At 33.2% G+C, this 20,011-nt stretch overlaps 1 protein-coding gene and 1 pseudogene across 1 annotated transcript; both read left to right on the forward strand.

The window, feature by feature from the left end:
• On the forward strand, positions 1-12,079 carry LOC130962616 (myosin-9-like; annotated as a pseudogene).
• Positions 12,080-16,696: 4,617 nt separating this feature from the next.
• On the forward strand, positions 16,697-17,385 carry LOC130962617 (uncharacterized). The gene is made up of 2 exons (XM_057888804.1): positions 16,697-16,804; positions 16,864-17,385. Exons 1-2 carry the CDS (start codon positions 16,697-16,699, stop codon positions 17,383-17,385), a joined length of 630 nt encoding a protein of 209 aa, XP_057744787.1.
• The last annotated feature ends 2,626 nt before the right edge of the window (positions 17,386-20,011 follow it).

The following is a 20,011-nucleotide window of genomic DNA, read 5'->3' on the forward strand; positions in this document are numbered from 1 at the left end:
ATGGCGATTTTGCAGGACAACAATGGCACTTCCTTCTCATTTCCCTCACACACCTCATCACACACTACACCACAACTCTCTCTCTCTCTCTCTCTCTCTCTCTCCAATCACCGTTCGTTACCGCCGTTTCAATTTCATCGCGGCGTCAATCTTCTCTCGCCTCCATTCCATGCCGATTATTCACGTAACATGTTTCGATTTCTTATGAACTATTCTTATTCTTGCCGGATCCTCCCTGTTCCCGCTCTCACAATATGGTAATCTTATCTATACATTCATTCATTCATTTATTTTCATTTTCATTTTTATTTTTATTTCCTCACTTTCAGTGTTTAGTTTTCTTGCTGAAAGAGTTCAATACAACTCACTAAGTGAGAAAATAACGGAAAATGACAAATTCCTCATGGTTGGGAATACTACATTGTGGATTTACTCTGAACAAAATAATTCGAACAAAATTTTCTTGTAGATGAAATATAGGAACAAACAAACGTTGATCCTGTGTAGAAACTTATTGATATTGTTTACAGGTTACAAAGTAAATTAGTGGTAGTTTGAAATTTTATATTTTATATTAATTACAAGATATTATAATCTTTAGTTCGTTGAATGAAATTAAAAAAATGGTCTTTGAGGGAAAAAGGAGGGAAATGAAACAAAATCACAAAATTCATTTACCCTTCTAAGCATGAACGGTTTGATATAGCCAATGTGCCCTTAGTTTCATGAAGATTGAACTTTCTTACAGGGGGTTGCAGAAAACATTGTTGTGGGTTCTCATGTTTGGGTTCCAGATCCGGAATTAGTTTGGATTGATGGACAAGTACTAAGTATCAAGGGAAAGGAAGCTGAGATTCAACTTAGCGATGGGAATAAGGTAAATTTTATATTATTTCACGGAAGACATTAATATGATGGTTGCTTCAGACATGTATGGTAATGTAATTTGAATATTTCATCTTTGTTTTTTTTTCATGTTCCTTAGGTTGGTTCTAGTTTGTCAAAGTTACACCCCAAGGATGAAGATGCTCCAGCTAATGGTGTTGATGACATGACCAAGCTTGCATATTTGCATGAGCCGGGAGTGTTGTATAATCTGAAAAATAGATATGACATCAATGAAATATATGTAAGATTTTAATTTTGTGCAAGATATGGACTTAGTATTGCAGCTATGAGATCTCTTTTAACAGTTTGACATCATGGCAGACTTATACCGGAAATATTCTTATTGCCATCAATCCCTTCAAAAATATTGAAGACCTGTATGATGTCAACGTCATGAAACGTTACAAGGGAGCAGCAGTTGGAGATTTAAGCCCACATGTTTTTGCTATTGCTGAAGCAGCATATAGGTGAGTTGTAATTTGCACTGATTTTACAGTCATGTTTTCTTCCATATCCGGTATTCATACTCATCATTTTCCTAAACAGAGCAATGATTAATGAGGAGAAGAACAACTCTATTCTGGTTAGTGGTGAGAGTGGTGCTGGTAAGACAGAAACGACCAAAATGATTATGCAGTACCTGGCATATTTGGGTGGTCATAATGCTTCTGAAGGGCGAACTGTTGAAAAACAAGTTCTAGAAGTAAGAAGATCAAACTTGGATTGTGGTAGTTACTGCTTCTACGTGTTTCGTTACCGCACATACTAAGAATCATTATGTTGCCAGTTCTTTCACTTGGCCAAATAGGAACTTTGAGATTTCTAAAACTTAAGTTACTTTGTATTGTTCAAGAAATGCAAAATGAAGATTAAATATATTTCTTGCATTATTGACTGAAATGGATTCCAGTGTGGAGGTACTTAGAATTAACGAGAATAGCTACTAGTTCAATCTGTAATAGATCTGGCCTATTTCAAACCATTTTGCAATGTATTTATTTTAGTTACCGCATAAGATAAGGTACTGGTTGTTTTTGCAATGTACTTACTATGAAGTTATTGATGTAGCAATTTTGTTTCTTTTTTGAATTAGTTCTGGTTTTGATCACTCCTCGTTTGATACTTTAATTAGTTTCTCTTTTAAGTGATGTGTAGTTGTGAATGTGAAAACTCACCGCTCCACTAATGTTTTTAAATTGTAATAATGCAGTCAAACCCAGTTCTTGAAGCATTTGGTAATGCAAAGACAGTAAAAAATTCCAATTCTAGGTAAGAACTTCCTGGTTATGTTCTATTATGTTTGGCTTTTAATACATTCCATAGTGTATGTGCTAAATATATCCTATATGTACAGTGTTTTCTTGAGCACTCGCATTTCCATGCTGCTTACATGATGCTAGCTACTTCTTTCTCGTTTTTGAATCAATGATTTCAATAGCAAGCAGCTACTGCATACCTACTTTTGTTTGCTTTATTTTCCTGCAGCCGTTTTGGAAAATTTGTTGAGATTCAATTTGATAAGCATGGACGAATATCCGGTGCAGCCATTAGAACTTATCTACTAGAGAGATCACGTGTATGCCAAATCTCGGATCCTGAGCGTAATTATCACTGTTTTTACCTGCTTTGTGCTTCACCTCCTGAGGTAGGCATATCAAAGCTTAGTTTTCTATTTATTATTTGTCATGTCTTATATAATTTTCTTGTTGGCATTCTTAATTGTTAATGCTTTTTGGTTTTTAGGACAAAGAGAAATATAAGTTGGGAGACCCTAAATCATTTCACTACCTTAATCAATCCAATTGCTATGAATTAGTTGGTATTAATGCAGCTCAAGAGTATCTTAGCACCAAGAGAGCCATGGAAGTTGTGGGAATAAATCAAGAAGAGCAGGTATGATTATGACCTTCCTTTAGTTATGCTAATATTTCTGCTATCTGCCCATGGTAGCAAATCTTTCAAGTAAAATGGTAATGAATAATTTTCTCCTTCCTCTTAGGAAGCAATCTTCAGAGTTATAGCTGCTATTCTTCATCTTGGAAACATTAACTTCGCAAAATCAGAGGAAGAAACTGATTCATCGGTTCTAGAAAATGAAGAGTCCAAGTTGCATCTCCAAATAACAGCAGAACTTCTCATGTGTGACCAAATTTCTGTTGTTATCATTTGCAATAGCTTTCTTTTTGTTAATATTACATATCTATTAAATTATTTCTTATTCAGGTGTGATCCTAGTGCTTTGGAAGATGCACTTTGTAAGCGTGTGATGATTACCCCAGAGGAAGTTATTAAAGAAGTCTTGATCCTCTTGGTGCAACGGTTAGCAGGGATGGTTTAGCCAAAACACTATATTCTCGTTTATTTGACTGGTACTATGTTAATGTCAAGTGTAAAATTGTGAATTTAAAATATGAAAAATGTGTCCTATCCTATGTTTATTGCACTTATGTTATTTGAATCTGAATAATTTTTTATCTGTTCTATTGTTATGTGCAGGTTAGTCCAAAAAATCAATGTCTCAATTGGGCAAGACCCAGAGTCAAAATGTCTCATTGGTGTGCTTGACATATATGGCTTTGAAAGCTTTAAGAATAACAGGTGAACATAATCATATTATTCACTCAAACACATGCGCGTGCACGCGCACACATACACACATCATTGTTCCTCTTGAGAGTAGGATAAATCTGAGTTGATATCTAATTACCTCTTTACAGTTTTGAGCAGTTTTGTATTAATTTCACAAATGAAAAGCTGCAGCAACATTTCAACCAGGTATGAGGTTAGTTTTTAGATATTTGACAACTTCAACTATCACTTTTTCTCATAACATGCATTCCAACATGGATAATGTCCTGCAGCATGTGTTTAAGATGGAACAAGAGAGATATACAAAAGAAGGAATTGACTGGAGCTACTTAGAATTTGTGGATAATCAAGATGTACTTGATCTAATTGAAAAGGTTTATACATACTTTATGGCTATGCTTCATTTTGCAATATTTATAGCTAGATTTCAATCTGATAGAGCAACATCTAATGTTATATATATAACATGTATGTTTGCAAACTGCTTATGTAGTTTGTATTTGATTTACTTTGTAATATTCAAAAATGCAACTTAGATACTAATTTGTTTACAATATGTAGACATCTTTGCAATGATTACAAAGAATTTCCAAGATGTCTCCTCTGAATTTGCCTTCAAAATGTTATGCCCTCATTATCTAAAGCAATCCTTTTGATGCAGAAACCAGGTGGAATCATTGCTCTTCTTGATGAAGCTTGGTATGAAAAAGTTTCTTCTCTCTCTCTCTCTCTCTCTCTCTCTCTCTGTGTGTGTGTGTTAATTATTTATTATTCATAATTGTTTAATGTTCCGGAGTTTCATGGTTGCAATTGCAAGAAATAGCCATTTTATTTAGAGCCTACAAAGTACTAGATTAAGTTACATGACTGTGCGATGCATTATATCCTTCAATAATTGTTTACTTGCAGTATGTTTCCCAAGTCGACCCATGAGACATTTGCAACAAAGCTTTATCAGACATTCAAAGATCACAAACGCTTTATAAAGCCAAAACTGGCACGGTCAGACTTCACTGTTGTACATTATGCAGGCGAGGTGGGTTTGAGTTTCTCATTATTGCCTTCTTGGTTTCTACTTTTCTACTAATGGTTCTTATTTATTTGTGCACTTCTTTTCAGGTCCAATATCAGTCTGAGCAGTTTCTTGACAAAAACAAGGACTACGTTGTTCCTGAACATCAAGACATGCTAAGTACTTCGAGATGTTCATTTGTAACACGACTTTTTCCTCCACTTACTGAGGAGACATCAAAATCTGCTAAGTTTTCTTCTATTGGTTCTCGTTTTAAGGTATGTCTAATATGACTTTTGCCTTCTCTCAACGTGATATCTCATAAGCAGCGACATAATTGAATGATCAATGTTGTTTTTACCGATTTGTGCAGCTACAATTACAACAATTGATGGACACACTCAATCTCACAGAGCCTCACTATATTAGATGTGTGAAGCCAAACACTGTTTTACAACCTGCCATATTTGATAATATGAACGTCATCCAACAATTGCGCTCTGGCGTAAGTAGGTTAAGGAATTAAATTGTACAATATTTGCTTCAAGGGTGCTACTTAGAACAAGTTTTAATATTCCTACCCAACTAACATTTGTAGACTTTGCACCATCGCTGATATTGTAGGGTGTTCTTGAAGCAGTAAGAATTAAGATTGCTGGATTCCCAACCCACAGGACTTTTCAGGAATTTCTAACTCGATTAGGCATTCTTGCTCCAGAGGTTCTTCGTGGAAAGTGAGTGAAACTTAACATCAATTTTTGGTTATGTTCTTTTTACTCAATAGTGGTGGTGTCAAATATTTTTTTATTATTTATTATTTTACTTTGATAGTTACTTAGTGAGTCTGCCTGCATTTATGCAGCATCGATGAAAAGGAAGCATGTAAAACGATATTGGAGAAGGCTGGTCTGACAGGATATCAGGTAAAACTATAACTCTATTAAGTCTTATTTTTGTGCGCTATCCTTAAAAAATCATTAAATTAAATATCATTTCATATCAAATCACAGACATTTAGAGGATCCCCTTTACAGTATTATTTCTAGAATCTTTTTCATATAAATGTCCATTTGATTTGGGGCATGGAATGAAACATGTGTACTGTTGTTGACAGGTGCATATATTGATACGCATGTCAACCCTGAAATTCTTCATTTCAAGATGCTCTTTTACACTCAACTGAACTTCATGTGATCTTGCTAATTTTGTAGATAGGGCAAACACAAATATTCTTGAGAGCTGGTCAGATGGCTGAGTTAGATGCTCTGAGAGCACGTTTACTTTACGGTTCTGCAACAGTTATCCAGAAGCACACTAGACGTTATCCTAGACGGAAAGAATATGTTGCATTGTTCAAGTCCTCTATCTTTATGCAATCTATTTGTAGAGGTCTGTCAAATATAGCATCTATAAAAACCATTTGTGATTATCTATCTAACCACTTTAGCTTTTAGGAGAAATGATTTCTCACATGGTATTAGAACTTTTATAACCAAAAGGCAAGATTTTGATCCTTGTTGCCCCATGCTAGGATGTGTCTATGAGTTATTCACACTTCAAGCTTAAAGGAGTTCTTGAATATTGGAGTGAATTAGGATATAAAAATCATTCATATATCTTTATTTAAGGTTTAAAGGACATCGTTCATGACAAACGTCGCCAAAACGCAAGAGAATAACAATGCATTGTCTTGTGGTCTAACCCTTAAAATTGTGGGAGAAACACTGGCAATGAAATCCTATATCCTTTTCAATGTCCTAATGTTTCTTATTGCTGAAAAACAGAAATGTTTCATCCTTGAGACTATCGTACTATTTTTCTATGATCACCTTTCTTTCCCCACCCAGCATGTCCTACATAGAGCTATCTGAACATAACAAAATTCAGAGTGAACAATCAGCATTTAGCATTACACTTAATCTCACAAATATCTGCGTGGTACTTATACTATCTGCCACTAGATGAATACACATATTTTGAAACATTTTTATAGAGTTTGGTCCTTATAAATTTTTTATGTGTAGTTTCTTTGTTACCGTCAAGAACAACATGTTCTATTATGCAAACTTCTACAATCATTTATGCAATGAATTTTTGTTAGGTGCTAAACTGTTGTGACTCTTAGGTGAACTGGCTCGGAGAAAATTTTATCACCTGAGGAGGAGCAAGGCTGCAGTCAGAATTCAAAAGCACACACGTGGAAAACTTTCCAGAAAAAAATACAGCAAGATAAAGGTTGCAGCTATATATTTGCAGGCAGCCTTTCGAGCAATGGATGCTAAGGATAAATTAAATAAATTAAGAAATACGAAGAAAAATTCTGCATCAATCACTATTCAGGTTAGAGTTGTTGTAGTAATGTTAACACCCACATACACACACACACACACACATTCTTTTTAAATACCTTTTCTATTGCCTGATACTTGAGGAATGTAAAAAATGCAGTCATATTATCGCCGGCATAGAGCTCTCTTGGAATATAAAACCCTTAAGAAATCAGCAATCATTTCACAAAGTGTCAATGATTCCGTGGAGAAAGACGAAGACAAGGTTTGTATATATAAATTTTTTGTTGTGTTGTTAAAATTCTCAAATGTTTCCTTTTTCTTTGTAATATTCGTTGTAGTTATAGATATTAGTAGCAATTAGCAAACGTAATAATATATAGAATCTTTACAGTATGGGAATATATAGTTGTTCTGTTCAAAACTATTTCGGAGCCTAGTCCTAATAGCTTAAAGCTTTTAGATGTACTACCAAGTCTTACACTGGGTAAGGAAAACTTCAAAATACAATTTTTGTCTCTTACCTATTTTTTTATTTGGTCCCTTGGCTTTTTCTTTTAATCAATTCAGTCTATTTATGTCAAGTTATTTCAATTTGCTCCCACTGTTGAAACAAGACACAATATGTTGATGTGTCACAATTTACTATTACACCTTAGATCTACATATGTGCCTCTTCATCATTTTTCATCTACTATTTGTATAGTGATTATAGGAAAAGGCACTAATGATAATGACAATAGCAAAAAACTGAAGAACCCTCTGTCTGCATGATTCTATTGAAGTCCTTGTTGTTGACTTAACAAATGGTTTGCTATCATGGAATGCCAGGGTTTGGGGAATTTAGTGGATAACAAAACTATTTCAGTTGAAGCAGTTTCAAATGTTGTCCAAGAAGAACACTCAAGTACTTTCCAAGAGGAACCCTCAAATGCTAGCCAAGAAGAACCCTCATGTACTATCGAAGAAGAAATGTTAAATGCTGTCCAAGAAGAACTCACAATTACTTCCGAACATGTTGAAAGAACTGAAGCTATTAGGGAATCCCATAGTCCTTGTCCTTTACAAGGAAGTGAAACGGTTGAAGTTCTTACTGAAGAAATAAAAAAGTTAAAGGTAAAATGAGTAGTATAACTGTTATTTTCTAAGCCTTGAAACATAAAGAAACTTTGGTTCTATACCGTTTTATCTTCACATTTTCTAAAATATGTGTTAAATAGATATATAATAGAGTTCCAGTTTATTTTTTGTTGAATTATACCACAAATTAACTGTATAAACTATGAAGAAATAAGCGAGCAAAAGTATTGTTTTTTCTGTTACTTTCTTTTTAGACGCAAGATGATATTGATAATTAGTTAGTTTGATGTTAAATAAAGATTATGGTAAGTCAAGGATGAAATATGTGCAAACAACCTAGAAATGCAGATAGAAGCATGACTGATAACCCATTGACAAGGTAATTTGTATGTCTGCAGTATATATTAACAGAATATGTGATATAAGACAAGGATGAATTGTGTTCATCAATGCATTATTTAAAGAATCATATGGTATTTATTTAAAAAATTAGTGCCTTTGTTTTGCATGTTGAACAATTTCTGTGCACATAACCTTTCTAGGCATACTATTATGATTTTAAAATTCACAATTTTTTATGTGATATCACTTTTCACAGGTCATGTTGCAGGCAGAAAAAGTAAGAGCAGACGAATGCGAAAGGAAATATGTAGAAGCTCAAGGATCAAGTGAAGAGTTACGGAAAAAGTTAGCAGAAACTGAAAAAAGAGTTTATCAACTTCAAGAGTCATTGAACAGGTAATATTAATATTATTACCTGGAGGATTCATGAGTCCTGCTATTATATTTTCTCCCTCCCCCCTTCCTCTTCCCCCTTCCCCATCTCTTCTCTATATTTTACGTACTTTTACTTGACTGTGGTGGTATCTTTCAACTGTGTATAGAACTTGTGTAAGCAGTCATAGAAAACCAAACATGAGTTCCGAAAGGGAACAACCCAGCTTTATGATGACTTGGTTGTTTAGAGTTCAATATTGATTCATGATACTTTTTTCCATCACTGATTTTATTTAATCCAGTAATTCACTGATGGCTTGTTGTGATCTTTGAAATATTTACGATCAAACAGTTCTGTCATCTTGAATAAGATACGCAAAGCTGTGATACCAGGATCAGAGTTTTTAGGTTGAACTAAGGAATAATTAATTAGAGTTTTGATGCTCTTGAATTAAATTACTAATAGTTATTGTCCAAATTGATATACTCAAAAGTATCTTCATAAGCAAACATGGGGCAAACTGAAGCTTGAGAGATGAAAATGCCGTTAGTCCTTTATCATCTCCAGAGGCTGCTGTTGTAGTCCTTCACCATATCAATCGATCAATAAATATGTGAGCAACTTTATTTCTAAGGACATGTCGTTTGAAGGAAGATTTTCAGTTAGTCTTACATTATGAGGAAATGATATCATTTTACTTTTAAAGGATTTGCTTCCATAAAAATGGGGTTACCTTCCACTAAAACTTGCATATTTCATTATGTTTAGAGGAAAATTCTCAATAAACCAAAGAAGGAAAAAGGATAATGGAAACTCTTAATTTACTGTAGACCAATAGGGCCATTATGGTTTGAAGAATATAACCCCCATTGAAGATGGCATTGACTATTGTAAATATTGCTTACATTGTCTGCCTTATATGGATATTAAAATTGCTTGAGTTTTGAGTTTCAAAACTGAATACTATTTAATTAATGCTAGATCTGATTTAGTGTGTATCAGGATGATATCTTCCATGTCAAGTCAAGTTGCCGATTTGAAGATGATTTTAAGTACTTCATCAAGATTGAGTTCAACTTTTCGACCTATTGCTAGAGTTGATGTTGCTTCCAGTAACTCCGATACTTCATCTACAGACTCTGATTTCACATTTCCTGCCTCTGGTCCAAATTCAGATGCTTCCTCTAAGCCAGGCCATTATCCACTTGTTGTTCAGGATGTCACTGGAGAGGATGGGTCAGGTCAGTCTAACTTTCTCCACCTTGTTTTCATAGAAAGATAAAGTTTATTATTAGAATAGAAGATAATACTGAATATAAAAAGGATAAGCCACCCTTGCACAAATACAAAAGGTATAATTAGGACATGTGCAAAAAGAAAAGTATATAGTTGACATAAAAACTTTAGCTATGCAATAAGGTATGGCAATCCCTTTGAATATCACTTCAAGAAAGCCTATTAAATAGACCATGTGCTGATCACCAAACAGAAATCAAAACAATAATCCTAATCTAAATGGAAATTCACATTTGAAAATAAACTATTAAAAATCTGAGAATTCCTTTCCAACCACTATCGCATTGCAAAATCTGCATACCGACATAGAGTCTTTGCTCTTTTACATGAGCTAGAACTTCTTAACTTTCTTCACAAATGTCAATGTCCTAGTTATGTTAGCATTTCACTTGCTGCATTAGGCTATCAAAAATGGAATTTTCAAATTAAGAGTAGAGGTACCCTTTTCAACCTGGGGTGTACTATTGAATATCTCAAGGCACTGGACTAATTAATAGGATTTAGTTTCTCCCTATGGTTCACAGTTAAGCCATGAGTTCACACTTTTCTAGAATATCGCCTTATGTATTATGCTTCTGCACTTGTTCTAATCAGAATATCACTTTTGTTACTTTTCCAATATATCAAGTTGTCCCCTATCATCTGTCTATTATAAATCCAACTCTTGAGAGTTACCCTGTCTTCACATAGGAGTTCTTTTGATGTATCACAGGATTTGGATTGCAACCTTACATGGGAAAGAATAAAGACCTTAAAACTGTCCTATTTTTAAGAGAATTTTTAGTATAATTTCTATAATTCCAAAATCGAGAGATACAAAGGCAAGTTACAGGGACAATATTTAAGACAATTTATGTACTTCTAAAAAGAAGATACACATGAAACGCGTCTCATCGTCACATTGTCTCCATCTTTTCTGTCCCAGGATAGGAACCAAACACTAGCAATTAACCAGGCTGTAGGAGTTGGCTAACTACACTAATTGCAAAGGATATGACAGGCCAAGTGATGGTAAGGTAGTTCAATTTTCCAACAACCTCTGATATCTCTCATGATTGGTTACGAATTATGAGCTCTACCTATCCCTGTGCGACTAACAAATTGATGTCCAAATCTAAGTGTCAACAGATCAATATGATAAACCATTCACTTTAATACACGAATATAATTAATCTACTTCAATTGCCCAAAAATATTTGAGACACCCTAAATCCTTGGACCTTGGTTTGGAAATGATAGAAAATTCTGCTTAGGCTTATTTATCATCACCACTACTGACAACAGCATTCACATATAACATATATCACCAAATAAATACCATGTGAAGAACGACAATAGAACATTGAGTAATCTGCCTCACTTTAAATCACGTCAAACTACTAAACTACAATATCGAATCGTTGAAACTGTGCGTTTTAAGGATTAGGGACTGTTTTAAACCGTGATGTGGCCATCAGAGGTAATTGGCTAAACCAGACTTCCTTGAGCAACAAAATTCACCAGTTATTCTATTATAGACATTTTGAATGGAGTTACTGGAGTGCAATTTGAATGGAAATGGTGGCAGATCTTATAAACTATGAAACATTTGTCACCATCGTCCTTAGAATCTAGATTAAGAGTGTAGAATAATAAGAGAGGGCCCATAGAGGTATGTTATGAACTAGTTATTTATTTGATCATCATACCTTTCTTTATATACAAGAGACATTAGCTACTCCTAAAAGCCTTTACTATCTAACATGTTGGTAATGATTATTACTATAAACGGTTTACATTGGATGTACTTGTTATAAATTTTATCATTATCCATCTGTTATTTACAAATGAAAGTCAAGGATAATAGTGTCTAACTGTAACATATTTTTTCTTTTCCTTATTGCTGCATTTTCAGGATCTGAAAGTGAAAGGGAGGGTTCATTTGATGATTACTTCTAGCTAGTAACAATTGTATTTCTTCAATATGGCTTAAATTTTCATTTCCTCTCATCTCTTTATATGTAGAAACAAGGTGTTAAGACAGTGAAAAAGCCTGGAAAAGAAGAGATAGCATGTGGGGGAATACCATTACCATTGTTTAGGCATGTTCACTCCATTGGTTATGGATGTTTACTCCATATGTAACATATCCCACACATCAATTTGTAGATACACAGTTTATATTAGCATCATGTAGATCACTCAGGTAGAGAAGAAGGTAGCGTAAGAGCTCGTTGATTAGTGTTTCACCCTTTTGACTCTTATTTAATGTGAAACAAATAGAATATTAGAGTAACAATTTTGTATATATTATTATAATTCATATTCCAAACATCAATTAGTATGTGTTAGTACAGGAGTAGTCAGTTAAAGAATATTCGTAAAGTATTTCATTTCATTTAACGTTTTTTGATATTGGTCGATGAAATTAACGACTTGATTAAAATTGTTTATATCTCGGTAAAAATCTTTTAAAAATTATAGGATGCAATTAAGAATAAAGTGAAATTATATATATAAGATTTATGCGTGTTGTATTCTTTACATATACTACTAACAAATTAGGAGATATCTAAGTCAAAAAAAAAAAAAAAAGGGAGATATCTAAGGCTGTATTCTGGTTTATAATGATTTTCTATGAATTTATGTTGCTTACATGGCAGAGGCTACTGCCTACCAGCATTGAGTTTAAAATTGTTACCGACTAGAGTGAGACCTGAATGATAAGCAAAGTGATAAATTAATGAAAGTATATAGTATATTTTAATAAGTTTTATATTATTTAAAAATAAATTAAAATATATACAAATTAATATTAAATTTGATGTATTTTTTATTTAAAATATTTCGTAATAAAAAAAATTTGATATTAAAATTGAACAATAACAAACATTTTGTTCTTTAAAATTTATACAATCATTATTTATTGTCAAAATTTTTATGGTATATTTTTGTACATATAAAATATATATTATAACATATTAATAAAATATAATATTAGAATTATTAAAATAAAAATATTATTTTTTATGAATATATAATATTTAATATATTAAATTATCAGTATATTTAATAAAATTAAATGAAATAAATATATTAAATAGATAATATATATAATAATAATTAAAATTAAGAAAAATAAAAAAAAATTAAATACAACTTTCAAACTCTTTATTTTATTTGAACTTATCTAATTCAAAATCCTTCCAGTTTGAAAAATAACTAATTTTTATTTGTTATTTTTATTTTTGTATTTATTTTAGTGTGTGTCTTTCTCTTTTGTTTTTGATTGTTGTTGAAGTTATTTTTTTCTTGTTATACGTTTTTGTAAAGACATACATATTCTTTTTTGAACTGTTTATTTGTATATTTTTTTTATTTTTTTTTATTCTATCCTTATATGTATGTTCTTTATCTAAAGATGTATTTTAGATTTATTTATTTCTCCTTAATTTCTTGATTGCTATATATTAGTGTTAGTGAACTTGGTTCTTATAATCAATAAAGAATATAAATGAGCAATATAAATGATATTTTGAATAATTAAAATTTTTGTAGTATTGTTTTATTTGTTATAATAGGGATTGAGTTTTATATCTTTTGTTGGGATAAATGTGTATTGTTGAGAGCCTTCTTTAAAGTTAAAATTATTATTTTAATTTCAAATATAAGTGTGAACTCGTATAAATTTTTCAATTATTACTTCAGTGTCATTAGATTTAAGGCAATTGTACCAAATAGTTTTTTTTTGTTTCTCTTTCAAATAGCACAAAAGTTTGTGGTAGTCTTTTGATCTAAAACTTTTAATTTAATTTTGGATTTATAATAATTATTGAGTTAATAATTTATTGATCAAATTTTCTATGATAAGTATAATTTGATAAAATTTTTTATAATTTGAATATATAATAATTTTTTATGTTATTGCATAAAAATTTTATTTTTTGTGAAATTTTTTTTATATTTACTTATTTTTCTTCTTCTAGCACATACAACTTTTTTAATAACATCTATAATAAAAAAATTTTAGATGATTTATTTTGTATATATATATATATATATATATATATATATATGTATATGTTTTGAATAAGTTATTTTTAATAAGAATAATTTAAATAGCATAAAACAAAAATACATGTAATACTTTTTTAACCCACTCTATGAGTAACGTCTCAAGTGATATAAATTCAAAATAATGTTAAAAATAAAATGATCAAAATTGATTATTTGATTTCATTCCCAACTATTGTGGGTAAAAGATATAATTTTATTGTACCTTTAATTGGTCTATACAAATTATTTACATTTTTTGTTTTTAAAATTTTATAGTATAGACTTTTTTTTATAACAAAATTAAATGTTTGAATTTGTTCATTATATTTTTTCTTACAATTATATAAAGAGGTGTTCTTTGTGGTGTTAATAAATCATAGTTAAAAATTAGTAAACAAAATTGGTAACATTAATTTTTTTTCATATTTTTTTTCCAATTATATGAAGAGATATTCCTTATAATGTTAATAAATCATAGTTAAAAATTAGTAAACAAAATTATTAATATTTAATTTGTTTAGTTATTACAGATGCAACAACCAATAGTATATTAAAATAAGTATAATGATAAGAATTTTAAAATATAATTATATGAAAAATATTATAAAATAATAAAAAAGTATAAATAATAAAAGTAATAAGAGTTTTTTTTCTGTAAATTTGCTTTAAAAATATAATAAAAATATTACATAATCATCTAATAGAATCATTTCTAAGTATATAGTCTCCTCTTCATTCGTTAGTGTAAATATTTTTTATTGATGAACTATGAATTTGTGAAATAAAATAATAGTGATAAGAGTCTTACATATGATATATAAGTAGATTAAATAATATAGAATTTGAATATTTTATAACTTAAAATTTATCATGATAATATTATTATTATGACATTTTTAATGTAGATATTTATTATATTTAATTAATATTTTATATTTTTATTGAATAATAATGTATAATAATTTAATTAATTATAGGAGTTACAACTTTAGTTTTATTTTATTTTTTAAATATTTTACTAAAAGATTCATTAGTTAATTTTTAAGTTTTGTCAAATAATCAAAACTAATGATATGACATCATTAGAGAAAGAAACATGACTTAAATTCAATGTATCAAAAAGTTGATATATAAATAGATATAAATATATGAGTAAATACCCTTTTTAATCCCTGTCCTTTTTAAAATTTGACTACACGCCCCTTAACGTTTATAAAATATCAGATCGGCCCCTATCCATATATTCCGTGATATCAATAAGCCTTTCCGTTGGTTTCTTCGTTCATAGTCGTCGAAAAATGCTGAGGTGTAACGTGCAATCTGTGACATGGTCTTGGCACATCATACGTGGAATGGTATATGTTCATTGGGACCATTAAGCCTCTGTACAGTCAGCAAAATGACATCGTTTTGCTTGGAATCCTTTTTGCATGTTTAGGGTGAAATTCCATTCTCCCCCTTGTGCACACTTCAGCAACCATACATCACCCTTGTTCTCTACTCAAAATTACGAAGAAAACCTGAGAAAATGAAATGTTTCCCTCCAATGCAAGCTGACAGAGACTTCTAACGGGGAGGTGGTGACGGTGTTGCAGACGGAGGAACTGACGGCGCTACTAAAGTTAATGTCGCTATCTGATCTTGCAGCTTCATTAGTTGGTGTTACTCCAAATTTTTTTTGCTGAATGTGATTTTTGTTAATGATGATTTCGCTTAGTGATCATCCTATGCATGTTCTAAAAATTATTGTGTTAACGATTGAAATATGATGGAAGTAGTTAATTAAGTTCTAATTATTGCACATTGTTGTTCTAATAGATGTTGTATGAAATAGTTCCTCTTTTTGACCATGGGGGTTGGTTTGAACGGGATGAAGATGGTGTATTATACTACCACGACAGAAGTATTGAGACATTTCCTCCATTAGACATAGATTATGTTAATTTCAAGGATTTGGAGAAAATATTCAAGGGTTTAGGGTATACAAGCTACAAACAGATGTATTGGTATGATGGCAGTGCCCCTGATTTAGAGTCTGGGTTACATATTCTCAAGGGAGATAAGGAGATCAATGAAATGTGTGATAAAAAGATGGAGAATGTGGAGTCAGATTTGCTGGTTATTTATTTTGAGCATGATGTTAGTCAACCAGTATATGGGCCAGATGTTTTTGATGTTGATTCTTCTTCTTCCGATGATGGATATGAGACCACTGAAGACGAACCTTACAACCACCCACCTATATTCGAATCTAATAAAAGTAGTAGTGATGAGGAAGTTAATGTAAAGAGGAATAGTGTGAGGAAGAAGCAGCCTAGTGTGAGGATGAAAGAGGCAATGGATGCTGGACAAAAGTGTACTAAGAAGAAGAGTTGTGTTAGACAACAAACACCTAAGCAGAAGAAGAACGTGCCACCTGGTAGAGGTGATGATAAGGACATGTCTCCTAGGACTAAGAAGAAGAAGGCAAAAAGGTATGTTCGAAGAAAAAGAAAACATGTTCTATCCCAACAAGAAGGAGACAATGTGCTAAACAGTGGGCCTAGTGGACAACAAGGTAATGGGCCAGGTGAGGTTGACCCAACTAATGAGGCAAGGGATAAGGCCAATTCAGATCCAGTGGGTGAGGAATTGGACTCAGACCTGGATAAGCCATATCAATATGAGTCTGAGACATTTAACTCTCCAATATCCAGTTCAGATGAGGAGCATAAGGCAAGATATCCTGACTTTAGTGAGGATGCCGAGTATAGTGAGGTTCAGTTTCAGGTAGGACAATAATTTGAGACCATGGCAATGTTCAAGCAAGCACTTAAGGACTACTTTGTCTATGAGGGTAAAGAGCTGATGTATTTGAAGAATGAGTCGAAGAGAATTAGAGCAGGTGTGCTGAAGAGGGTTGTTCATGGTTGGTGTTTTGTTCTCATAATAGTCAGAGTCTGTGTTTCCAAATCAAGACATTCATTGGAGAGCACAACTATGACAAGAATTTGAGCAGTAACATGGCTAATAGAGCTTGGGCAACAAGTAAATTGGTGAAAAGGTTGCTAGCTCAACCTCTAATGACTCCCAAAGAGGCACTCGATCACATGAAACAAGACTATAATGTCCATATACATTACATGATGATTTACAGAGCTTTAAAAGCTGCTAGAGAGCAAACAATTGGAAAGGAGCGAGAACAATATGGAAAGCTCTATTACTACCTAAATGAAATTCACAGAAGCAATCCAGGTTCCACTGGGATGACTGACGTAACTCCTCAACCAGAGGGTCGTCCACTGTTCAATAGGTTGTACATTTTCCTGGATGCTTGCAAGAAGGGCTTCAAGGCTGGCTGTACTCTGATCGAATTGGATGGATGCTTCCTAAAAGGGTACTTCGGTGGTCATCTTTTGTCGGCTGTGAGGCAGGATGCCAATAACAGTTTCTTTGTAATAGCATTTGCTATAGTTGGAGCTGAGAACACTGATTCCTGAAAATGGTTTCTTTCAATCCTGCACGATGATCTTGGTCCAGTGGTTGCTAATGGGTGGAACTTCATGTTCGATCAGTAGAAGGTAACATGCATTCATTTGTTTTTGTGTTATGATTTGTGTGTTGTTTTGACTTGTTAATTCAATTTGCGGTTGACTTGTTATTGTAGGGGCTGGCTAAGGCTTTGCATGAGGAAATGCCACAAGCCCATCATAGAAATTGTGTCCTACACATATGAAAATACTTCATCAAACACTTCAAGGACAAGCACACAAAAGGACTAGTTTGGAAGGCTGCTAAAAGCACAACAATGAGAGAATTCAAGGACTCAATAGAGCTTGTGAAGAAGGTGAATAAGGATGCTTGGGAGTATCTACGAAAATTTGATCCTGGTGCATGGACCAAGGCTTACTTTAGCCATAGCCCCAAGTGTGACAATATAACCAACAACATGTGCGAAGTTTGGAATGCCAATATCGTAGAGTACAGGGACAAACCAATTTTAACTATGTGCGAGGAGCTTCGAAGCTACATTATGCGAAAGATGGCAGGGCACAAGCATAGGTTAAGCAAGTGCAAGGGTAAATTGGCTCTAGTTCAACAATTAAGACTGGATGAGTACATCATCCCTGAGAGCAACAAATGGACGACAGAGTGGGCTGGAGATGAAGCCAGGGTATTATTTGAAGTCCAGAGATACCAAACAAGAGTGGCTGTGACAAACACGTGCTTGCAATGTCCGGAAATGTAGTTATGTGAATTCAGTAAATGTTGATTCATGTATCTATCCTACCAGGGTTGCCATGCAAACATGCAATAGCTGCTATATCAAGGTTAAGGAAATAATAACTGAGGATAGAGGATTTTGCACACAAATGGATTACAATGGAAGCCGCAAGGGCTACTTATGGGGACTCCATAAAGTCAGTGAACTCTGAGGAATTTTGGGAGGAAACCAACAGGCTGCATCCAGAGGCACCAATAATTAAGAGACCTCCTAAGAGACCAACAAAAAAAAGGGTTGTTGATGTGGTGGCTGAGTCTCAAATGCCGCCACAAGGTCACAAGGTGAGGAAGTCATTCCAAGTAACATGCAGTAAATGTGGGCAAAAGGGACACTACCATAGGACTTGCAAAGGCGCACCTGCAAATCCAAATTGGCAGCCAAAGCGAAAGAAGGCAAAACCACAGCAAAATAGAAACCAATCATCATAGACACTTGTAGATCAGTAGCAAGCACAGATTAAGGAGTTCTACATATTTTTGTTATATTGTAGTTATTGTTATTTCCATTAATTGAGCAGAATAGTTATACCACCAGATTGCATGAAAGTAGCTTAGATGTTATTTTTCATTTGCACAGACCGGGGAAGGAGTTCAACCAAATATCTCCCAAAATGTTATTGCCACACCACTTGATCCGGTGGTAGCCCACTGTCTTACATCCTATAGTTACTTAGGTTATTTTTTTTCGATTTGGCTGAACAACTTTGCTTCTCTTGTGTCTTTCACAAGCTAAAGCAAAAAAGCAAAAGAAAAAGGTTCCAAAGAGATCCACCCCAATTTTAGTCAAAGAAGAGGCAAGAGTTGAGATCCAATCTTCATAGTCTACCCCACCACCAACAGAGGTAATTTTATTTTACAGATTCATGTCCAGCAACTATAACATATTTTAGCCCAAGAGCATAGACCCTGAATTTTGTTGTTTTCATGTGGTTTTGGGTGTGAACTTCAACACTGGGCACTCAACCAGGGGCCAAATTTCAGACCCAAGCAAGCAATAACTAGGCCACCAGCACTTACACTTCACCACCCTCAATAGCAAGCCACTACCCCAACAGCTCAGCAACCTATGCACCAGGCCACAGCCCCAATACTTCAGCCCCCTCTACAGCAGGCAACAGCCCCAACCACACAACCACCAACTCAGCAGCAACTTTCAACTGAAGGAGCAACTAGCTCAGGGACTGCCACACCTCCCTTCACGTTTATCCCACACTAGGCCTAAATGCACCCTACAGATTCAAGCAAACATATGGGTTTAGGCCACCAAGAATTAATAAATGACATACTCGTAGTCATAGTTATGAATATTTTGGTGTCAAGTTTTTTGGTTGTCAAGTTATAATATGTAATAGACTTAAGACTACTGGAACATGTTTTTATTTTTGTGAATTCAGACATGTGCTGATGTTTTTGGCTGATATATCAACAAACTAAATCAAGCCTTTGTGCTTAGCAGTATGAATATAAATATTATGTTTTTAGCTTATACAACATTGTGCAGACTTATCATGGTTTCAGACTTAACATTCTTATACAAAAAATTCACGTTCAATTCATATAGAACTTGCAATTACAGAGCAAATTAACCCATCTCTTAACCTTGTCAATGCATCACTTACAGCAACACAGTATACCCTAAAACACTACAAACACAATTGCTGTTAACAAAATTAACATTGCCAGCATAACAAATACACCATAGTGGTTACTACATTTTTTATTTTCCTTCATATTCATGCTCAATCTTATATTCTAATTGCTCCAATATATTCTCCAGCATCATCATTCTTCCTTCAACATCATTGTCATCTTCATGCCCAAAACATTTAGAAATCAGTTTGT

The sequence above is a fragment of the Arachis stenosperma genome, chromosome 2 (genome assembly GCF_014773155.1).
Source record: "Arachis stenosperma cultivar V10309 chromosome 2, arast.V10309.gnm1.PFL2, whole genome shotgun sequence".
Taxonomy (NCBI): Eukaryota; Viridiplantae; Streptophyta; class Magnoliopsida; order Fabales; family Fabaceae; genus Arachis; species Arachis stenosperma.